The sequence below is a fragment of the Temnothorax curvispinosus genome, unplaced genomic scaffold (genome assembly GCF_003070985.1).
Source record: "Temnothorax curvispinosus isolate PA1 unplaced genomic scaffold, ASM307098v1 QBEX01010484.1, whole genome shotgun sequence".
Classification (NCBI taxonomy): Eukaryota; Metazoa; Arthropoda; class Insecta; order Hymenoptera; family Formicidae; genus Temnothorax; species Temnothorax curvispinosus.
Genome location: NW_020220264.1, coordinates 37,494 through 58,318, shown reverse-complemented (window position 1 = coordinate 58,318; position 20,825 = coordinate 37,494). Strand labels below are relative to the sequence as shown.

The 20,825-nt window shown below is 35.4% G+C and overlaps 3 protein-coding genes and 2 non-coding genes across 7 annotated transcripts; 3 read left to right on the top strand and 2 right to left on the bottom strand.

Moving 5' to 3' along the window:
* Positions 1 to 4,017: 4,017 nt before the first annotated feature.
* Positions 4,018 to 4,111, bottom strand: Trnay-gua. Its single transcript has 2 exons — positions 4,075 to 4,111; positions 4,018 to 4,053 (listed from the first exon to the last, which is right to left on the bottom strand). It is a non-coding gene; the product is annotated as a tRNA-Tyr (tRNA).
* Positions 4,112 to 5,204: 1,093 nt separating this feature from the next.
* On the bottom strand, positions 5,205 to 5,277 carry Trnar-ucg. The gene has a single exon. It is a non-coding gene; the product is annotated as a tRNA-Arg (tRNA).
* A 693-nt stretch (positions 5,278 to 5,970) lies between these two features.
* LOC112460394 (COMM domain-containing protein 5-like) lies at positions 5,971 to 7,433 on the top strand. Its single transcript, XM_025025044.1, has 4 exons — positions 5,971 to 6,144; positions 6,317 to 6,509; positions 6,817 to 6,963; positions 7,050 to 7,433. Exons 1-4 carry the CDS (start codon positions 6,045 to 6,047, stop codon positions 7,231 to 7,233), a joined length of 624 nt encoding a protein of 207 aa, XP_024880812.1. The 5' UTR covers positions 5,971 to 6,044; the 3' UTR covers positions 7,234 to 7,433.
* Positions 7,434 to 8,515: 1,082 nt separating this feature from the next.
* On the top strand, positions 8,516 to 17,143 carry LOC112460397 (condensin complex subunit 1). 3 transcript variants are annotated; one of them, XM_025025049.1, is made up of 20 exons: positions 8,516 to 8,745; positions 8,971 to 9,105; positions 9,239 to 9,417; positions 9,492 to 9,631; positions 9,706 to 9,787; positions 9,873 to 9,935; positions 10,009 to 10,242; positions 10,385 to 10,717; positions 10,794 to 10,983; positions 11,093 to 11,412; positions 11,489 to 11,881; positions 12,529 to 12,773; positions 12,851 to 12,971; positions 13,043 to 13,506; positions 13,578 to 13,832; positions 14,062 to 14,334; positions 14,413 to 14,555; positions 14,626 to 14,961; positions 15,970 to 16,074; positions 16,761 to 17,143. In XM_025025049.1, exons 1-20 carry the CDS (start codon positions 8,622 to 8,624, stop codon positions 16,877 to 16,879), a joined length of 4,254 nt encoding a protein of 1,417 aa, XP_024880817.1. In that variant the 5' UTR covers positions 8,516 to 8,621; the 3' UTR covers positions 16,880 to 17,143. The 3 variants fall into 3 exon arrangements, with proteins under 3 accessions (XP_024880817.1, XP_024880816.1, XP_024880818.1); XM_025025048.1 differs by having other exon boundaries at positions 15,970 to 16,089; XM_025025050.1 differs by lacking the exon at positions 15,970 to 16,074.
* A 605-nt stretch (positions 17,144 to 17,748) lies between these two features.
* On the top strand, positions 17,749 to 19,362 carry LOC112460388 (NADH dehydrogenase [ubiquinone] iron-sulfur protein 3, mitochondrial). Its single transcript, XM_025025038.1, has 5 exons — positions 17,749 to 17,892; positions 17,966 to 18,046; positions 18,145 to 18,392; positions 18,507 to 18,752; positions 19,001 to 19,362. The coding sequence occupies exons 1-5, from the start codon at positions 17,829 to 17,831 to the stop codon at positions 19,154 to 19,156; spliced, it is 795 nt and encodes a 264-aa protein (XP_024880806.1). The 5' UTR covers positions 17,749 to 17,828; the 3' UTR covers positions 19,157 to 19,362.
* The last annotated feature ends 1,463 nt before the right edge of the window (positions 19,363 to 20,825 follow it).

Here is a 20,825-nt window from a genome sequence, read left to right as displayed (position 1 = left end):
ACGTCGAACGGCTCGGAACCTGCACCCTCTCCTCGACGAGCGTGAACGGGGGGCAGGCTAGCCGCGGAGACACCCTCGACACGTACAATCGATCCCCAATCAACGGCCATTACGTGACGGAGAACCGGGGGCGGCTGGTCACCGGCGCGGCGCGACGCGGAGCGGCGACCCGTGATCTCGCCGTGTCCGCGATACGTAGCCACGAGGTGTGGTGTGTGCGGTGTGCACGCCCGGAGTAATCCTCTCCTTCTTACCTGGCCATCCAGCGCGCGCGCGACTGCCCGGCCGTCGTCGCTCATCCTCGCGATCGCGCTCCATTGTGCGCCGCGGTTCACCACCGCGGTTCACGGCGCCAGGGCGGCATCGAGCGACGATCACCCACTTCTCCTGAGTCCTGGGTCCTCCCCCCTTCGCCCCGCTCTTCCGGCTTTCTTCAACAAGGATCGTCACTCACTCGACGACTCGATTCGTCAGAGTCGCGCGAACACCGCGACGATCGGTCTCACGGTTTCCCCGACGCTCGATCCCTGACAAGTCTCTGGCAACCCCCCGTCGACTCCGGTCGCGCCTTCGCTCGAGATTCGCGCGGCTCGGTCGCGCTTTCGTGGAGCCCAGCGGATACTGTGCCGCACCACCACCACCACCACCACCACCACCGCTCTATCGCGTTTCCGCTCGATCTCCGTTCCGACCTTTCGTGCGAATTTTCCCGCTGACTCGGGATCCGATCTCGCGAATCGCGACTACTCTCCTCTGCTCTTCGCCGCCCTTTCGAGAGAGAGTCGTGTCGCGAACTACTCTCCGGAATATATAGGATCCGGACTGACGGGTGCGCGGCGTGAGCCCGTTGCGACCGGCGGCATCAGACTGCGCGACTTGCGCGAGAGAGGAGAGAGCGCCGGACGCCGCGGCGCGGATGAGTTCACGGCTCTCCTCGCCGCGCACCGTCAACCCCCGTCACCGGCCACCGCGGTATGTCTCTCTCTCTCTCTCTCCCTCTCGCTCTCTCTCGCTCGCTCGCTCTTTCCCGCCTCCAGCCCCTCGCCGGTGACCACGTCCACGTCCTCGCACTCGCCCTCTACCACCGCCGTCCTTGGCTCGCACAAGCGCACTGCTCGATGACGCGCCACGATTGCGCGCTCCCGCGCGCGCCACCGCCGCCAGGGGATAATCATGCTCACGATAGTATCGGGGTATAACCGGGATTTGATACTAAAAAAAGATAGCGATGTGTGAGAGTATATAAATGCGTATATATGTAATACTTAATAATGAGTCATAAATTTGTCTCGTTTTGACCCGTCTCGAAATCGGAATAACTCATAAAATTGAGCGTTTCCAAGTAGAGGATACACCTGTTCCTGTGAGAGATTTATGCGCAAAAGTTACGTGGGAACATGGCGCATTTTAAACTTTTATATCTTTCTGAAATCTTTTTCTGGAAATTGCCGTCGTATATTTTGTATCTGTATTCCAATTTGTATATTCTTCTTTATACATACGGCATATGCAGCGTGGCATTATTCTATGTTGATGTTTCACAATTTAATTCAATATTATGTAGCGGATATCGAATTCGATGACGAAGATTCAAGAATATAAATGCACCCATAAAAGTAACAAGAGAAACGTAAAATTATTTATAATTTATTTGTACTTACATATCCCAGATAGCACAGTGACATCAAATGCCGTCATAATGCCGCTTAGTGACGGAAACTTGACGTGTTGCCGTCACTAAGACGGCATTATTCCGGCAATAACCGTCACTAAATGTCACTTTGCTATCTAGGTAAGTAAAATTGTATGTATCTATAAAAAATATATATATATAAATTTTTTTTTACAAATTAAAAAATTTGTAAATCTCTCTCTCTTTCTCTCTCTCTCACTCAATCACACAATCACACAATCACATCTCACGCTTCCTCTTTTCAAACAAAATACTCTTCTACACATTATTATGACAAAACAAATAAAACAGGAATAAACATAACAGTATTTCACATAAACAATAGTCAATGTTTATTACAATAATTCTAGTATAATTTTACTGAAAAGTCAATATTTGTCGATGTTAATTAAATGTTTTAATCACGCTTAATCACCGATGATGACTATATCGGTTTTGCAATGTAGAGAACGCAGTTGAAAAACGTTATACGTTCGATTCCTATTAATTATCCTAATTGATCTCGCGTGATAAAATCTTTGCACGTACGTCATTGATGGTTGCTTTCGCGGATAAGTTCCACTGCGACGTATCGTTGACGTAGCGTTTCCATCCCCCATGCCGCCACCCCCGAATCGGACGTCAGGAGGGTGGCAGCACGTGTTTCTCTCGGGGTTGCTATTCATGTCGCGAACAACGCAGACGCCCTATCCTCTATATGCGGTATCGTTGCTGCATTCTAGGATTATATAGAATTTAAAAAGAAGGTATGTTTAATCATTAATTCTATGATTAAAGCCGATTGTTAACCCGAGCACGATCACACGGAGTAATTTTTACATTCCCGCGTCTAAAAAAATTGAAGCTCACGTCACAGTAATTTTAATGCGCTTTTTTTCGTTTTTGAAATATTTGTTGGTTTCTCTTTATTTTTTTTATATAAATCTATATACGTACTGTCCTCAAATATTAATACATTACAGAACAATATAAAAAATATGTAATATATAATTAGTAACAATGACTTTTAATTGGGATGTAAAAATCACCTCAGGTGACCATTTATACAAAGAAAACCCAAGTTGATCCTATAATCAACTCTTTTACTTTTTTTTACAATTTTTTCGTAAAACACTTGAATTTATAAACAAGCAGAAGTTTTTATGATACGTTATAGTGATAAATACAATATAATACTCTAATCTAATCTAAACAAACATAAAACGACTATAATGTATGTATGTCCGCATTCTGAAATTATTTTACTATCTTTCTAATGTAGAAAAATTAATAGAATGTATAGTAAAAGAATGATCGTTTCTTTACGAGTTTTATATATGGAAAATTTTATTAATTTTTAGAAAAGTACAATAAATTGGTTAAGCAATAAATTATTGTGTTAACTATAACAGAATAAAAATTAAAAGTTAGTGAAGTAACTTGCGTAACGAGATGCGTTTACAAACGACTTGCATCGACTTTCTAACTCTCACGGCACTTGAGACTAGGTTAAACTTGTGCGAGAATGAATTTAAAAGTCTCGTCAATTTACGCGAACAATATTTAGGCGCGGTCTCACGTTGGAGCTAATTCACTTCTCTGATTAGACAAAAAGGAGAGGCACGCCCTCGCAGGGTTTCGATTCCCGAAATAGATAAATGGAAAAGCATCATCAAATGTATATGACGCGGAATCAATAGCACGCCAAATAATACGACGAGAAAATCAGAGAGGCTTGATTTATTTATAGAAAACAAACTATTATGTCGAGATAAGTGGTGGATTTTTTTTCTTCATTTCTTTCCACTTTCTTTAGTTCAATAAAAAAAGATAAGTGATTTTTCTATATTTTCTGTATAGACAAGTCAGTACCAGATGATAATTCAATTCTGTTCTTACTATCTATATTTTCTAGATTCTTTTCAGATGTAGAAAGTACATAAATAAATAATATATTAAATAATAAGAAATTAATATGAAATAACAAGATAAGAAATTAAATTTAATGTGATCTATATATATAAATACATATAGAACACAGTAGAGAGAACTCGTGTAATAAATAAAATAAAATAAATTACTTAATAAAGATAAATTAAAATTAATTTAAAAATATTGTATAATTCATTTACAATACATTATGATCCATCTTGATGGTTATAAAAATCCATAAAACAGCATAAATGTATTCTCTTTTATGGAAATTATAATTTGTGACACCATTTCGTAAAAAAATATTTCAATAATTTTTGAAAATAAAGATAAATAAATTGTATTTTAAGAAAAATAATCTCAATAAAGTCTATCGTAATAATAACAATTAAAAAAAAAATATTTAAAAAATCTCCTTCGAGCCGGATTTGAACCAGCGACCTATGGATATCTGCGAACAATCATTCCAACTACAGTCCACCGCTCTACCAACTGAGCTATCGAAGGTGCTGTTGATTCCCGCCGACAAATTGGTCATATGGTAGAGCCTAACCCAAAATGTTTTAGCAGTAAAATATTTTTGCCCAAGACAAAGAGCAACTTATCAAATAATTGTATTATAATACCGGATCTCATATTCATTATTCTGTCATAAATATGTTAGTAAATACCTCAAAAACAATTATTTTTTAACAAATATTTTCAAATCGTTGCTAATTAAAATATTTAAATTTGCATAAATTATTTTATAAAAATTTATATAAATGTTTAGTTACATTTTTATGAAGAGAAAATGATTGTAAAAATAATTAGTTCTTCCTCTGTCAAGAAATAATAAATTATTGTTCCAGAAATTATGTTACCATTCTCAATAAGAGGATTAAAAGTTATTTGCCATTGGTGGCGATCAAATGCCGCCCACACATTTTTCAGTCAACAAATCGTCAATGTATAATATCGATAATTTTATGTAATAAATGAATCGTGACGACATTTTACTGTAAAAAATTCGGTTAGAATGGTTTAAGGGCTATTAAGTAACTTATAATAGTGTTTCGGGAACCCTCGACCTTTCTTGATAATGTCATAGCATTCGACAATGCCCTTCCTTTGAACCTTCATCATCACTTATTCATTTTGCTTCCTATACCGGTTACCATTATTCGAGAAAATGTCTTGAGGTCGTTCACTTCATTTATTACAATAAGTACATGAAGCTTGTATTAAGAAGTTCAAGTAAAAGATAAAAATGTAATATAGCACAACATACCGATAAGCAAAATATATACAATATAATATAACAATAAAAAAGTGCCAATAAAATATAATCTATTTCATCTATTTCTATCTTATATTTTTTCAAAGCTTGCATAAATTGAACTTACAGTACAAAGATCAAATTTACATTCATTTAATTTTAAATTAATATGTTAATAAATTATGCAGTTAATATAAATTTTAAAAAAAGTGGCGAAGGGGTATTCTCGTACTTTTGATTTCTAACGCGTCTTCATTTATTGAAAGGAATACAAAAGTGAATTATTGAGTTAACGTAGAACATGCAAAAAATGTGTTTCGCGCAAAAAAAATTATTTGCTTGCGACCGTGACAGGACTCGAACCTGCAATCTTCGGATCCGAAGTCCGACGCCTTATCCATTAGGCCACACGGTCAGTTGCTAGCTTTGACTTCAACTAAGTATATCAGGGATCTCCCTGTCGTATATTGAGCTTAAAATATTAAAGCTGGCAATAATTTCATATATAAATGTGGCTGAGAAGATCGCACAGCACGTTTTACAGACTTTTAATTAAAATTTTATCTTTATTGATATTTGTTACATATATATTTAGTGTTTAATGCCTCCGTCAAAACTAAACGATCGATTATATCACAAATGGTATATTTACCGTCGAAAGCAACGTCATTCGAATTTTTCCAGCAGAATATTTTGTAACGAGCATTTACATGGAAGACTTTATGATATCTATATTGCACTACTGACGAGACTTACTAAAAATCATTAGCACTGGATACATTTTCGTCACCTCTAGGACGCGGATGATAGAAGAGTGTTGACATTATCGACCATTCCGATCATTCATTTATGTATCTTTTTACACAAAAAATGATTAAAAATGCAATTTCATTATATATGACAACACTATTGCGGCAAATAAAATTATCAATGTTAATTTATGAAGCATATCTGTATAAAAATTAATCATAATATTTATATATTGACTGAGAAATTTATATCGCTAGTTGATAATATCAATTACTTTGAACCTTATCGGTGACATTGTTTCCTTTAGTTTTTGATTATTCGATAGATGGCAGTATGTTCAATTTCTGCATTCCGTAATGGACATTAGAAGTTTTTGGTTAAGTTATCGATTAAAGTTTGTCAAAGTTATACTCGAACGTCAATGTAATAAGGATGACAACTCCTCTTCAAACGCAACTGTCGAGTGCTTTAGGGAGTAAAACGAAATATCTTGCGGAATTAAAGAAAACATTTGCGCGTCCATTAATACAACGTGAGTTTAATTTTTTCTTAAATGGGAATTGATATTATTTTATATAAATGTAATTGAATTAAACGGATCAAATTGAAATAGTAAATTAAATACCGCGTGAAATTTCTGTAATACAACAAAAACAGCATATATATGTAATTATGTAAATAATAATTTCCATAAAAAATTATAGTTGCAGTGAAAGCGATAGAACTGGAACATATAGAAGAAGGTATATTGGAACGGATAAGCAAGAAATATAGTATACCTGAGGAACACGTAGACGAATATTATGCTGCTATTCTTACAATTCTGAAGATACATCTACGTTTGCAATGTCATAATATCAAACCTGCCGAGTTCAAACAATGCTTGGAGGAACTGAAGTAAGTTATTTGTGTATATGTACAATCGCCGCCAATGATTCCTTTCCTGGGATAAGGGGGGAACATAAGAATACCTCAGGAAGGGAATTATTGGGGGCGACTGTACATACGTTAGATTTTATAGCATCTGTATTTTGTGACAACATTCATATTTTTATATAACGGAAATAAATGAGTTTGCAACAATAATTATTTTAAATAAAAAATGTTCCTTTTCTTATATAACAGTACTTGAAGGGTCGTACGACGTTTTTCTGAATGAAGAGTATACTATTCTTCTTACCTTTTTTTTTAATGCATATTGCAGACTGAATCCAGACTGTGCAGAAGATTTATCCTCTGTGATCTATGGTCCAAAGCAAGCAGACCTATTGTCGGGTTTGATTCAGAGAACAAAGTTCAATCCGCAACTTGTATCCTGCAAATGGCGTGTAGATATCACTATCTCGTCCAAGTACGTTTGGATTTTGAGCAATCGCCATAGAAATATGATATTTTAATGAGTATCCTCCCTAACATATATTTTCGTGAATGTTACAGTATACTGAACAGAGTACTGGAGCCAAATGTCGTGATGGAATGGATCTTCAATACGGGTGAATGTGTGACGTTCGAATTATCTTTGGCAAAGTTCCATCAATTGAGGCACACCGTAGCTACCATTCTCGTTGAGTTGCAAGCGCTGGAGCGGCACAGTATTTTTAAAACTATTCTGTCCAGCTGACAGTAACAACCGCTCATTTGAGAGCAGCTCTGCAACAACAGAGTTTGCTCTATGATGATTTATTAATTCTAAGCTCTGTAAGAATATAAGTATTTACGTTTCTATTTGCTTGATTGATACATCACAGTTTATTGTATCGCAGATATAAGTAAAAAATTATTCTACATTTTTATTATAATGCTATCAGAAAAAACGGCGACTTTTTATAAATATGTTATTTAAGTAATTTCGAATATAAATGTATTTTTGAATGAATAATATAAAGGATTAATATCTGGTTATTATATTAACGTTTTTTTTTTTAATCGAACATTTACAACCGAACTGCCATTGTAAGATAGGTGGTGTTCCTATATATATAGATGGGGCTTGACTCTGCTTGATAATTTGTCAAATTTTATTTTAACACCTCATAAGATGAATGTTAATTGCCATAATGTCCATTTCTATCAATGTAGGTTAACTTTAATCACGGTTTTATTTACTTTTATCTTTTTTTAATTCTGAAAATTAATAAAGTTAATCTACATTGGTAGAAATGGATATAAAAATTAAACAAATAGATAAAAAGTAAAGGCCATTGCATTGCACGCAACAAAGTTTTAGTCGTAATTGTAAGGCCATATAAGAAAATAGACCAATCACACTCGATTATTCTTCGAGCGCGAGAAGAATAGTCGATTGTGATTGGTTCATTTTCTTACGGCCTTACGATTATGGCTAAAACTTTGTTACGTGCAATGGGGCCTAAGTTAAATTAAAATTAAAATTAATCTGTATTAATAAAAATTGGCTGCGTTCAACAACTGTTAAATTGTCGTCTTATAAAAATTCTACGTTTTGATTCTTTGGTTCTAAAAGTAAAATGCGGGGTCTACAATGGGAGTCGCAAGAATTGACCAATCACAATCGAATTTGAGGAGAATAATCGACTGTGATTGGTCAATTCTTGCGACTCACGACTTTGCGGCTCCCAATGGGTGCGTTCAGCCGATACTCCGCTAGCCTAGCAATCGTGAGCAGTCGCTCGTTTTCGCTCGTTTCCTCTCCTTTTAATCCATTGGGTCAAAAGAGAGGAAACGAGCGAAAACGAGCGACTGCTCACGATTGCTAGGCTAGCGGAGTATCGGCTGAACGCACCCATTGTAGACCTCGCATAAGAGCCAATCACGTTCGATTGTTACCAAGCGGTCTGATTTGTGAACGCGCCTGCATTGATAAGAGTTCAAATATTTTTAGCTAGTTGGCAGTACTGAATTTGAAAATGAATCATTATGTCCGCCGTTGGTTAGAATGTTGACGTTTTCGTTAAACTCGAACCTCATACAGTCGGAAATTCATTAAAAAGAAGGAAGAGAGAGAAAATAATTCTTCAAAACTACGTTAAAATGGCTAAAGTAGTGAAGAATTTTGTGATTCCACTGGTGAAAGACGATCTTTTAACGTCGCATGCTGGGCAGTATTTCGTCAAGGAGATTCTCCCTCTTCGGACGATATCACACGCTATCGATGGTGATAAATCTTATTTCAAATTGTTTACAATTAATAAGTTATTGTGTATATATTTCATGGATATATATATATATATATCGTTAATGCGTATAAGTGATTAGAATAATAGTCAGTAAAACAGTTTATAATTATATTACTTCTACAATTATTAGATATGTATTATACTCATTAATCATACCGTAACTTATACTATTTTGTAATTATATTATATTATTTCTATTGCAGTTACACGACCAGCATTACAGGAGAACGGTGCGCATTTTATTCTGGATCATTACGATTCATTTTTCTCCATTGTCATTCACGGCAATAAAGTAGATCTCGACATATGTCTACGTGCATTCACTAGAATTCACAAGGGTAATATTCTTTGCGAATAATTTCAATTATATATTATAAATAGTGATGTAACGTCTGGCAAGAGATGTAATCGTATAATTGATTGAAATAGATAAACTTACTCTATATGGATTTGTAAATGTGTGACTTTCAGCTGTGGCAATACTTGTGGACGACCTGGAAAAAATATTTGATCATGGCAAGGATATTACAGAGGAAGAGGAGAGGGAAACGTATCTATGTATTAACAATATGTTGGCGTATTTATTTTCGTGGTTCATCTGTCATATAGAAGACCACGTAAAGAATGCAAACGAGATTAATATTGGAAAGGTATGAAACTTATCTATATTGTTATATGTTATGTGAAGTTATATGGATAAAGATGTGAGTGTTCCTTTTTACAGCGTAAAAGGAGTATGAAATCGGATATTGAAGAAGAATGGGAGCAGTCTAGGCAGAAAGCTTTGGAAATTCTGTATCGATGGCTACAGTTGCCACTGTATAAAATTTGGAGACCACCTATCGTCGACAATTCATTTGTCATGTAAGTTATGCAGCGGTAATTAACTAAGTCAAAGTTAATTCTAAAGTAATTTCTTATAACTGTAATACTTGCAGGACTTTGACGCAGATATGTTATAAGATATTAGAACAGAGTAAGGATGCCAAGCAAAAACATATGAGACAAACTATATTTGAGGTATAGTCGTTTACATTTGCATATATTTGCATATGTGAGTTCTATCATATTAATTTTCAACTGCTTTACTTTTTGTTACAAACAGATCCTAGGAACTTTCATAAAAAAATACAATCATGGAATAACTTGCGTTGTGAGGATTGTCCAGGTATGTTTGTCTGAATAAATTATTTGCAGTACTTATTTTTAAACTTTATAAAATACATTTCTCGATGTTGCAGTTGGTGAAATTGTACGATGCGCTAGCGATACCCATAGCGACTGGCGTGGTACATATGGTCACCGAATGCGGCTGCAACGGTTTGATAAAAGAGGTGATGAATGAGATCGGGCAGAGCGAAGTTATGGAAGCAGATAGTCGAAACACATCCACCTTTCTCGAAAATATCGCGATTTCAAAGCCCGATCTGATAATTCCCATCCTCGACGAAATCACAGACTACCTATCAAATGAGGTATGTTCTCATCATAATTTTTATGCTATTGGATGAACAATTGTTCGTACAAGAAAATACAAAATTACATTTACTTGAAGAACTTACAGATACCTTAAGTAATTAAAAATTAATTCGAATTTTTTGGAAATTCTCTTAACAGTTCTATACAATGAGAAATTGTGTGATTGGAATCTTGGGTGCTGTGGTGCAAAAAGCACTGACCGGCGAAGATCTCACGGACGAACAGAAGGAGCAACGCGACGAATGTCTGGACAATTTGGAAGAGCACATGTTGGATTGCAATGCTTATGTGAGATCGAAAGTGCTTCAGGTTTGGCAGCACTTGTGTCGCGAAGGCGCTGTGCCATTAGCGAGACACGGCAAGCTTTTAGCTTGCACCGCGTTGCGACTAGAAGACAAGAGTGCGAATGTCCGCAAACAGGCTCTTCAATTGCTGCGTACTCTGTTGCAAAGTAATCCTTTTGCCGGCAAGGTATGTAAAACTCAAAAGGCTAAACGTTTTCTTTTTTTCTTGACTTAACTGATTTTTGGCTTATGTATCTTTGCAGTTAAACTGTGTCGAACTTTCAAATTCGCTGGAAAAGGAGACGGCAAAATTGCAAGAGTTGCAAGCTCACATCGTGAGTGCTAGTGAACGTGGTCACGAGGAAAGATTTGAACTTTGGACTGTTTTACAGTACGATATAAAAGCAGCGATAAAGAAGATTCTAAGGAATGATGAAGCAGAATATATAAATGGTAAGCAAATAGAATTTATTTGATTTCTTGTCAATGAATTATTCGCTGGCTTTATTATTTTGTTTGCAAAATATATCACGATATTGATTGCACGTTAATTTTTCTGTAGATGTGGAACAAGATGAAAATATCGATCCAAATCATGCGTTCGAACACGTGAGACAATTATTATTAACCCGAAAAGTCACTAAAGCAGTGACATACCTGTGGAAGACGTTTACGAAATTGGAGGGAGCTCCCGAGATGGAAAATCTTTCCGCTACAGCAAAGGAGGAATGTTTATTTGCCTTTTTGCTGAAGATTTTCATAGAATCAGAGACTAAATCGACAGATAGAGACGACAATGCGAACAACGCGTGCAAATCTGAACAAGACGACAACAAGAGAGAGGAGATAAGATTGCGAAAACGCGTTATAAATTACTTAAAAGTACGTGGCATACGAATAAGCGTTGCGATTCTTTTCAACTATTCGCTGTTATTATAATAACATTGTGTTTCTGCAGAATTGTCTGGAATTTGCGACCGAGTTGGAGAAGGCGATACCGATGGCAGAAAAATTGCTGTTCTCCACATGCGCTGGAGACGCCGTCGAGTCGTGCACGTTTTTAGGAGTTGCTTTCCAATTTGGAGTAACTGGAGCGGCCGACTCCATGCGCGAGGCTCTGTTTCAAGTGTTTCATCGCGATCAATCTGTGCGTAATAACGTGGCCGTTGTGTACAAGGGAATCTATCTCGATACAAATAACGACAAACGATCGCCCCGTCAAATAGCCGTTGCCCGTGCGAATCGTCTGATCGAGTTGCTGAAGGAATTGAAGCCTGGACAGAGCCAGGCTTTGACTTTGTTGATTGTGACGTGGTACGAGAACAATGAATTAAACAGTGAATTGCTGCAGGTAAGACAGGTAAATGTACCGATGCCTGGAGAGTTAGTGGATACGTACCTATGTCTGGACACCTTTATCATTTTATAGCCAATTTCTTCACCGTCGGATAATTTTATCCTTCGGTTAACCGCACTCTTCATCTCTTTCTAAAGGGGCAGTTAGAAAGAAATGAAGAGTGAGATTAACCGAAGGATAGAGTTATCCAACGGTGAAGAAATTGGCCCTTAGTCCTTAAATAAGTATAAATTAAAGATAAACTATTTTTCTCGTATTTTGAAATTTTAGTTATAGTATTCAAACGTTAATTCGCGTTATTACTTATTTAAGGACTAAAATGATAAGGGTGTCCAGACATAGGTATTTGTCCAGGCATTTACCTTATATTTAATAGTTGAAATATGGGTTTTTGAAATGAAAAACCCATATATACTTCACACTCCTTTAGTCATACTCTTCAAATTCTTCAATTAAATTCTTTGCATTAAATCAAGGCATATCTGAGGTAAAGGTCGAGATTTAAGATGGAATACGGATGAACCGCTCTATCACATTACTAAATGTATTTAATATTGATTTTGTTCGACGATAAATTATAAATATTTTGATTGTTTTAAAAATAAATTGAGAATATATTCTAATGAATGCTGTATGTGTAGGTCTTATGGGAAAAGTTCTCCATGAAGTATCCGGACACATCGCCAATTGATAGCAGAACCGCGTTAATGATAATAACGATGATAGCTCAGGCGAAATCTAACATAGCATCTGATAATCTGGACGTGTTAATGAAGATAGGATTTGGTCCGCGCGCGAAAGACGATCTTCTTTTAGCACGAGATACTTGCAGAATGCTGTTAAAAATAAAACAAAGTAACAAAGATGTCGAAAACTCACCTGTAAGGTAAGCCTCCATAGCGGTGAAAATAATTCAAAGCTTTTTGTAAAAATTGTTAATTAAAAGCACATTTTCTCATACAGGTATCCTAACGATCATGATCTGTTCAAAGAGATCATGAGATTATTAATAGATTTTTTTACCAGTACGGAAGAGAACGCTTATATTTCCTTCGCGACGGATGCACTTAATGCTATATATCACGTAAGTGAGATTTTCGCGCGTTAATTAAATACATTTGAAATATCATACTGAGAGTTTTACTTTAATTACAGTTAGCGAATCAACCCGACAAGTTGATAAACGAATTGCTATTGGACATCACCGAGAAGGGTCAATTAATGAATAAAGATACGGATCAAGTGTCAGATGTGTCGAGCACTGTACTCTCTAGATTGCTTTACATAGTCGGACACGTTGCCATCAAACAGTTAGTTCACCTGGACGTGTCTATTTACAAGGAACTGAAGCGTAGGAATATGCTACGAGAGATGCAGGGTAAGAAAAAGAAACGATTACCGAGAAGCGCGCTTCCGACGCCAGATGGTAAAGCTAGATCGACGAATACATCGACCTCGTCAAACATGCGACGAGGTTCTCGACGAGAAAATTCGACGTTCACTGAGGATAACGGAGAAGAAGCCTTAGAAGGTGCGATGGACGACGCCGAGGCGGAGTTCGTGAGCGGCGCACTGGAACATGAAATTGTTACTGGGAATGGCTTGCTCGTGAAATTTGTGTACGTATTTGGATATATTGAGAATTGAAAATTAATAGTGCGTGTAATTAATCATATGCAATTATTTGTAGTCCGCTGGTATTGGATGTATGCCAGTATCCCGACAAGTATAACAACGAGGATGTGCAAGCCGCAGGTTCACTCGCGCTCAGCAAAATGATGACAGTGAGCTCCGAGTTTTGCGAGCAATCTTTGCAACTTTTAATCACCATATTGGAGCGATCGCCATATCCCGGGATTCGATCGAATATGCTGATTGGATTAAGCGATCTCGCTACTAGATTCCCCAATCAAGTTGAACCGTGGTCCAAACACATCTATGGCAGGTAAATTGGCTTTTGACGTCAGTTTTCAGCATTTAAAATCAAAATACTAGTTACATTAATTGATAATTATATTTCATAATATTTTTTAAAATACTTCAAAATTATAAACTTTTCTAGTTTTTGTTCACATAATATTTTGTCTTATTTCTTATAAAAAAAAACTTACAAAAAAAGAAATTGGGGAAATTACGGTATATAGTATCATAATATTTAATATTTATCTTTATAGACTTCGAGATAAAGATGTGAACGTGCGTAGGACGTGCGTTCGTATGTTGTCGAGTCTGATAATGAGGGAAATGATACGCGTGAAGGGACAGGTTTCGGAATTGGCTCTTTGCGTAATCGATGAGGACGAACAGATACGACGGCACACGAAAGAATTCTTTGTTCAGCTTGCTCAAAAAGGCAACGCTCTATATAATATAGTGCCTGATATATTATCGCGTTTAGCGGATCCTCAGTTAAATCTCGATGAGAAAGATTTCCAGGAAACCATTAGGTAGGTATTGCTAATGCTATTAACTATGTTCAGCAGCAGGAAATATAAATGCTTCATAAACGTTGTTATAATTTGCAGATACATTCTCGGTTTAATGCAGAAAGAGAAGCAAATCGATACCATAATTGATAAGATTTGCGCTAGATTTAAGTTGGCCGCCACAGAGAGGCAGTGGCGTGATCTTTCCTACTGCCTTTCGCTCTTGCAATTCAGCGGAAAGAGTAAGTAAAATACTTTATGTTTAATAAGATAATGAATTTAAAAAATAATCTTATTTCATCGTTCTTAAAGGTATACAACGTCTCATCGAAAGTTTACCACTATTGAAGGAAAAAATTCATTATAAACCAGTATTAACAGCGTTACAAAATATAATCGAACAGACAAAGAAAAAAGCGGATGCAAAGGCTGTTTGTATAGAATTGGAAGAGAAGATACAGGAACTTTTAGAGACCAAAGAAGATAACGAGATAGATAGGCATCTAATGCCACCACCGTCAACCGCGCCGAGGAACAAGAGAAATGTCCGTCGAAGCAGACGATTTAAGAGCACGAGCGATGAAGACGAAGATAGCTCTGAGGAAGACGACTCTGAGGAAGAGGCAGATAACATATTCGTTGTAAAATGTAAGTTTGAATCAATCTCTCGTTAATGTTTTTTCGTACATTGTGTGTATAATTAAACATACAATATTACATCATATAATTATACACAATAGAGATAATTTAAATCGTAAAATTAAACGCCTCAATGAATCCTTGTACAATAATTATAAGTGTGCACCCTGGTATTTCCAGAAAAACCGCATGATATGAAAAAATTATTACGTGCATTATATTTTCGCTCTAGAACTATAATTGTTGAAAGCATTTTTATGCAACCTCATGCATGATTTAAATCATATAAAGTTAAATGCCCTGTCCTGGTTCTGTAATAGAATTATATGTAGAATGTCCCATGTGTGAAGTGTTACAAGCTGGTTTCTTGGGTAGAAATATCTTGGCTAAATTCAAGTTATATTATATTTTGCAATAAATAATGCTGAAGTATTCGCCGAACGTTACCATGTACGAAAATCCCACATGGAATTTTCACGATTAGAACAGCGACTTCGGAATACTGGTAGTTTGTGTAAGCAACATCGAAACGATCGAAACAGACAGCGTAGTGTGACAAACGATGATTTTGGCTGCAATTAACGTAGATCTGCGAATAAGTATACGTCAATTGGCAAGGGATAGTGGAATTAGCCGCACTTCAATTCGTCGCGTTATGAAACAAATTAAATTTCACTCGTATCCTAACTCAAAACTCCATTACATCTCAAGATGGTAACTTCGGCAACAATTTCCAAAATCGTGTTCGTTTTTTGAATTTAATCAGTTTAAGATTATTTATTTCTATCAATGATCCCCTTTTTTCTGATAAAGCAACGTTTACCAATACTGGTTAAGTTAATAAGCAGTCACAATTTGTTTTACTGGACATGTGAAAATCCTCATTAGGCTCATTAGCTTCATGTATGTATGTGTGTGTGTGTGTGTGTGTGTGTGTGTGTGTGTGTGTGTGTGTTTGCAATTTTATTTATTTATAATGTACAATTAAACAAATAAAATAATTTTACAATTTTACAGTAAAAAATAGAAAAGAAAAGTTAACCGATAATGAAAAGAATTCTCACGCAAAATCATCTATGAAAAATGGAAATAATACCGATGTCAGTGGAGCAGGTACTCCAGGTACTTCAAAACGCGGTATTTGTTTCTTTAATCTCTCTTAATTCTAAATATTGGCAGAACTATTAAACTTTCAGTATTTACAGTCGATTTTTGGTGATCAACAATTTCATATTTATATAAATACTCATATATACATATATACAAAGAGAAATTTTTATTCGCTAAAAATAAACAGTAAGAACTAACTATGAAAACTGTATTTCAAGTTTTGAATCTAAATTTTATTTACTTATGTAATTTAATTTTTTTTTATAACGTTACAGTATAAAATTATCCAATTACATTCTAGATATCAGAAAGAAATATAATTAATAAGTCATATACATATTATATGTATATGTGTATACACACACATGACTTATTTGTTACACTTGTATATATTGTGTACATGTATATATATGAAATAAATAAATATCAAATAAATATCAAGTAATAATAATTTTTGAATATATAATAAATTAATAGCAAAAATATCAAACACTCTCAAAACTACTATATATGTTTATTATAATATTACAACTAAGTTCGTAGTCCTCAGTTTCTGGATTGTTTTTTGCGAATATATAATTTTCATAAACACTCTGTGTGAGCTGATCTAAGATAGTGATAAGTGAACATTTGATATTTGCAAAATAACAGAAGTGATAGAATAATGAACAACACACATTTATTTTGTTTTCTTGTAGGCAAAAGAAGAGAACGTGTAAAGGCGGTACCCAGCACCCCGTCACCGTCTCCAAAACGAACTAAAAATAAATCGGTGCGGGAAACTCCGACAAGGAGTTCAGGTCGATTACGTAAATAATTTTTTACATGTAAGATTAAAACGTGAGGTTAATAAAAAATATGACTTATTTTATATGAATTAATTTGTTTTACGTAGTAACTGTAGTGCAGTAATAGTAGTAATAATTACAATGTAGTATAGTAATAGTTACAAAGTGAGTATTATTAAGCGTGTTGTACACATTCATTAATTATAAGTGAATTATAAGTTCAAAATGTGTGCCTTTTATACATTTTCTATTGTGTTACTAAAATCTCAACAAGAATAAAGTTTAATCCAAATTGATATTACTGAATGATATGATTCTTATAAATGATTCCTATTAAAAATATACAAGAAAACATAATAGAACAAAGAAAAAAAATATTAAAAAGAGCTAAAATGTAATTTTACGCAAAATAGTTATTAGACATGATTATAAGCTATCAGCTTTATTTTAACTGTTGAGAGACAAAGCTCCGATTAATTTAATTCAATCAGTAAAATTGCTTACAACAAAATTTTTATATGTACAATCTGTTCGTGTTTTTTTATCTAATCTTTGTTTTAAATAATTCTATCCACGTTAACAAAATGGTAGCGAAATTGATAAGTTAATCACTGATTAAGTATTAAGTTAATCTGAGATTGATTCAATCGGATTCGAAAGTCAAAGAAAAATTTCTAATAATCCGTTGTTCCTGATCTAACGTTTTTTTCTATATGTTAAACAAAAAATTAATAATTTTTGACGAGATAATCACCGATTAAATTAAACGGAGTTTGATTACCCTCTGAAGTAAACTGTTATTAGGCGGTGAACGTTAGATGGCCACAGTATCACCGTTGGATACCTATTGATGTAAAAAATTGTAACTGTCGGTATTGTCGGTCAAGTTACAGTTTGCAGATGGTCGCCAAAGTTGCGGGATATGTTCCGCTAACTCTGTGTTTGTAAGCGCATTTAAAATATATATTCTTTAGAAAAATGACGTCGATATTAAGAAACTGTTGGAGACTGTCGCGAAGTTTACCAGCCGCTACGCCGAAATGTAAGGAAATGTCGATCACCGCGGGAACGTTTCCATCGAATTATGTAATAACGTATATGCGTTTGTTTGACAGGTTATGCTGTCGCTTCTCCGTCAATAGTAAGGTACAACACCACGACTACCGACGAGAAAACCGAGAAAATCGAGACTCGTCGTACGTACAACTTATTTATTTGTGACTTAATGTCCTGTATATATGTGTGTGCAAAGTATTTGATAAAATCATATTATCTAACACAAATGTTTTTGCAGCCACGGTACGGAAACCCAGTCACGTTGATGTTGATCGTCTGATACACTTTGGCCGTTACATCAACGATTGTCTGCCCAAATACATACAACAAGTACAGCTGGCTGCTGGCGACGAGCTGGAATTGTTAATTGTCCCTGACGGCATCATACCTACGTTTACATTTTTAAAGGATCATCATAATACACAGTTCGTTAATCTGTCAGACATTACCGCTGTAGATGTGCCCAGTAGACAGTACAGATTTGAGGTAAATTTTGTTCTATACCCAGAAATGTATGGATATTTTATACAAATGTAATGTAGACAATGAGATTTCACATTAAAAAAACGGAATATTATGCTGTCATATTTATCATTACAGCTCGTTTACAATCTACTGTCGTTGCGATACAATTCGCGTATCAGAGTTAAAACGTACACCGACGAGTTGACGCCGGTTGACTCCATCTACAGCGTTTTCAAAGCTGCTGATTGGTACGAGCGAGAGATATGGGATATGTTTGGTGTATTTTTCTTGAATCATCCCGATCTTCGTAGGATCCTTACGGACTATGGCTTTGAAGGGCATCCACTAAGGAAAGATTTTCCACTCAGCGGATACGTTGAGGTAGTTTGTTTAGTAAAAATTTGTACGTTATTAATTTTAATATAGCATCAAGTCAACTCGTTAACGAAATTATTTGCACGTTAAAGAATCTGCTTACAATTATTTCTTTCCTACCAAAATTACGGCTGTTAAAATCTTATTGAAAGAACAATAATGTCTTCAAGTGTCTAAAAATAATTACAAAATATTTCGTGTTGTTTTCATGTTTACTATGTTGTCCTAATAATCAAATGTTTTTCATATTTCAGGTGCGCTATGACGACGAATATAAAAGAATAGTGATTGAACCATTAGAATTGACTCAGGAATTCCGTAAATTTGAATTAGCTGCCCCGTGGGAGCAGTTTCCTAATTTCCGGGACGCTCCGTCATCAACTGCTGAACCTGCTTCGAAGGAAAAGTAACTGCTCTCACTTAGATCATAGTTATTGCCCGAGTAAGCAAGTATAAATATATTGATAAAGTGTAATGTACATTGATAGATATTCTTTTCTCTTGTTAACCATTTCTGGATGCCCGATTCATGGACATTTTAGAAATATAGAGAATAATGTTACAACTGTATTTATTTCGAAGCATATTCTACATTACAAAATTCCATTTATTTTGATCTATGGCTCCTACCATTCATTATTAGTATCGTTTTCTGAAAAATTTCTAACTTTATGCTGTTTTATATTAATTTCGACCTGATTCAATCTCTTTTTTATTTATAAATATAAATAAAAATATAACATACATAGATTATAATGCGCGTAAATAAAGGACAAAAATTGTAATAATTAATTTTCACGATTGACGAAAATTAATAGGAAAAATGTCAATGAACTATCCTGAAATATTTTTTTTTTTAATTTTGTGTATTTGTATAGAGTTATATAAACATAATATATTTTTCCTATATTACACACTTACGAACTACTTATGACCTACTCATAAGGCATTATTTCCGGCGGATTTTGAAAGAGCCTGGAGTACGAGTCGAACCCTCTTTCGAGGGCCGAAAGACGACGTTAATGCTAGAAAGGCGTGAAACCTACATTTCGCCGGACATGTCTTGCTTATACGGTCACAAGTCTTGTACTTCTTGCGGATCTTTTCTTATCTTTAGTTATCTTATTCTCGATTTAGAAAAAAAGAGGCAGCCTCTATTCGAAAGCGATTCTTACCTCTAGTGAGTAAGACGATGGTTCGTCTTACAAGCAGAACTCACTTCCGATCATTCTAACACTAAAATAGCGTTTATATACGATCGAGTCTTTATGAGACACTATGTCTAGAACTCGTAACGGTTTACTTTTATCATAGGCCTATCAGAAACGACATTGGTACACGCGCTAAATTATGCCGTCGCATTTTCGTTCCGATGCAACTAGCACCAGTCACGACCGCCGTTTATCCGACTAAGTACTCGAATAAAACTAGATTATAGTCTTCGTGCCGGTGAGAAAATGTTACTTTCAGAGAGAGGGCAATTTCTTTTTTCCAGGTGTAAGGCAAGAGATTTTTCTTTGCGCTTTCAAGGAAGAACGCGTTACCGTGTTTCTAAAAAATTCTTATCTCGAAATGTCTATCTAAATAATCCGCTTTATAAAGACTACGACGGGTAAGATTGCATTGTGCGATATCCCATCGCCAGTATAATGGCGTATGTTTGGCGGTAAATGTGATCCAATTGGAATCTAATTACTCACACAGAGTGAAGTCAATTCCGTTGGATGGAATAATTTTTTTTGTATCTTAAAACGAATCGATATTTGGTCTTTTATAACGTTTTCAAAGACCATACAGTACAATAGATATTTTTTTTCATCACTTTCATCCTTGAATATGCAAAATAACTTTTATTATTCATATTTTTTTGCATTTCTATCGTATTAAGTATCATTCACTTTAAGTATTTGCACTTCACTATCATAAGTACTGGTCTTAAATGCATTTCGTTAATTTTTGTGCGCAATTCTCAATTTTTCGTTTTAATATAACAATATTGGACTTCACTTAAACCGCTTGTAAAAAGATGAAACGATAAATTTATTGATCGAGTTTATGCTGTAGTTCTCTTCAGATTAT

What these genes read in the sequence shown, in the direction of transcription:
- LOC112460397 (XM_025025048.1), top strand. Translation starts at nt 8,622, where the DNA reads ATGGCTAAAGTAGTGAAGAATTTTGTGATTCCACTGGTGAAAGACGAT. An exon ending in GTAATCCTTTTGCCGGCAAG is followed by an intron (nt 10,718 to 10,793) that starts GTATGTAAAACT and finishes GTATCTTTGCAG; the next exon opens with TTAAACTGTGTCGAACTTTC. An exon ending in TGAAGCAGAATATATAAATG is followed by an intron (nt 10,984 to 11,092) that starts GTAAGCAAATAG and finishes ATTTTTCTGTAG; the next exon opens with ATGTGGAACAAGATGAAAAT.
- LOC112460394 (XM_025025044.1), top strand. Translation starts at nt 6,045, where the DNA reads ATGACAACTCCTCTTCAAACGCAACTGTCGAGTGCTTTAGGGAGTAAA. An exon ending in TGCGCGTCCATTAATACAAC is followed by an intron (nt 6,145 to 6,316) that starts GTGAGTTTAATT and finishes AAAAAATTATAG; the next exon opens with TTGCAGTGAAAGCGATAGAA. An exon ending in GATATCACTATCTCGTCCAA is followed by an intron (nt 6,964 to 7,049) that starts GTACGTTTGGAT and finishes TGAATGTTACAG; the next exon opens with TATACTGAACAGAGTACTGG.
- LOC112460388 (XM_025025038.1), top strand. Translation starts at nt 17,829, where the DNA reads ATGACGTCGATATTAAGAAACTGTTGGAGACTGTCGCGAAGTTTACCA. An exon ending in CGAGAAAATCGAGACTCGTC is followed by an intron (nt 18,047 to 18,144) that starts GTACGTACAACT and finishes ATGTTTTTGCAG; the next exon opens with CCACGGTACGGAAACCCAGT. An exon ending in GTAGACAGTACAGATTTGAG is followed by an intron (nt 18,393 to 18,506) that starts GTAAATTTTGTT and finishes TTATCATTACAG; the next exon opens with CTCGTTTACAATCTACTGTC.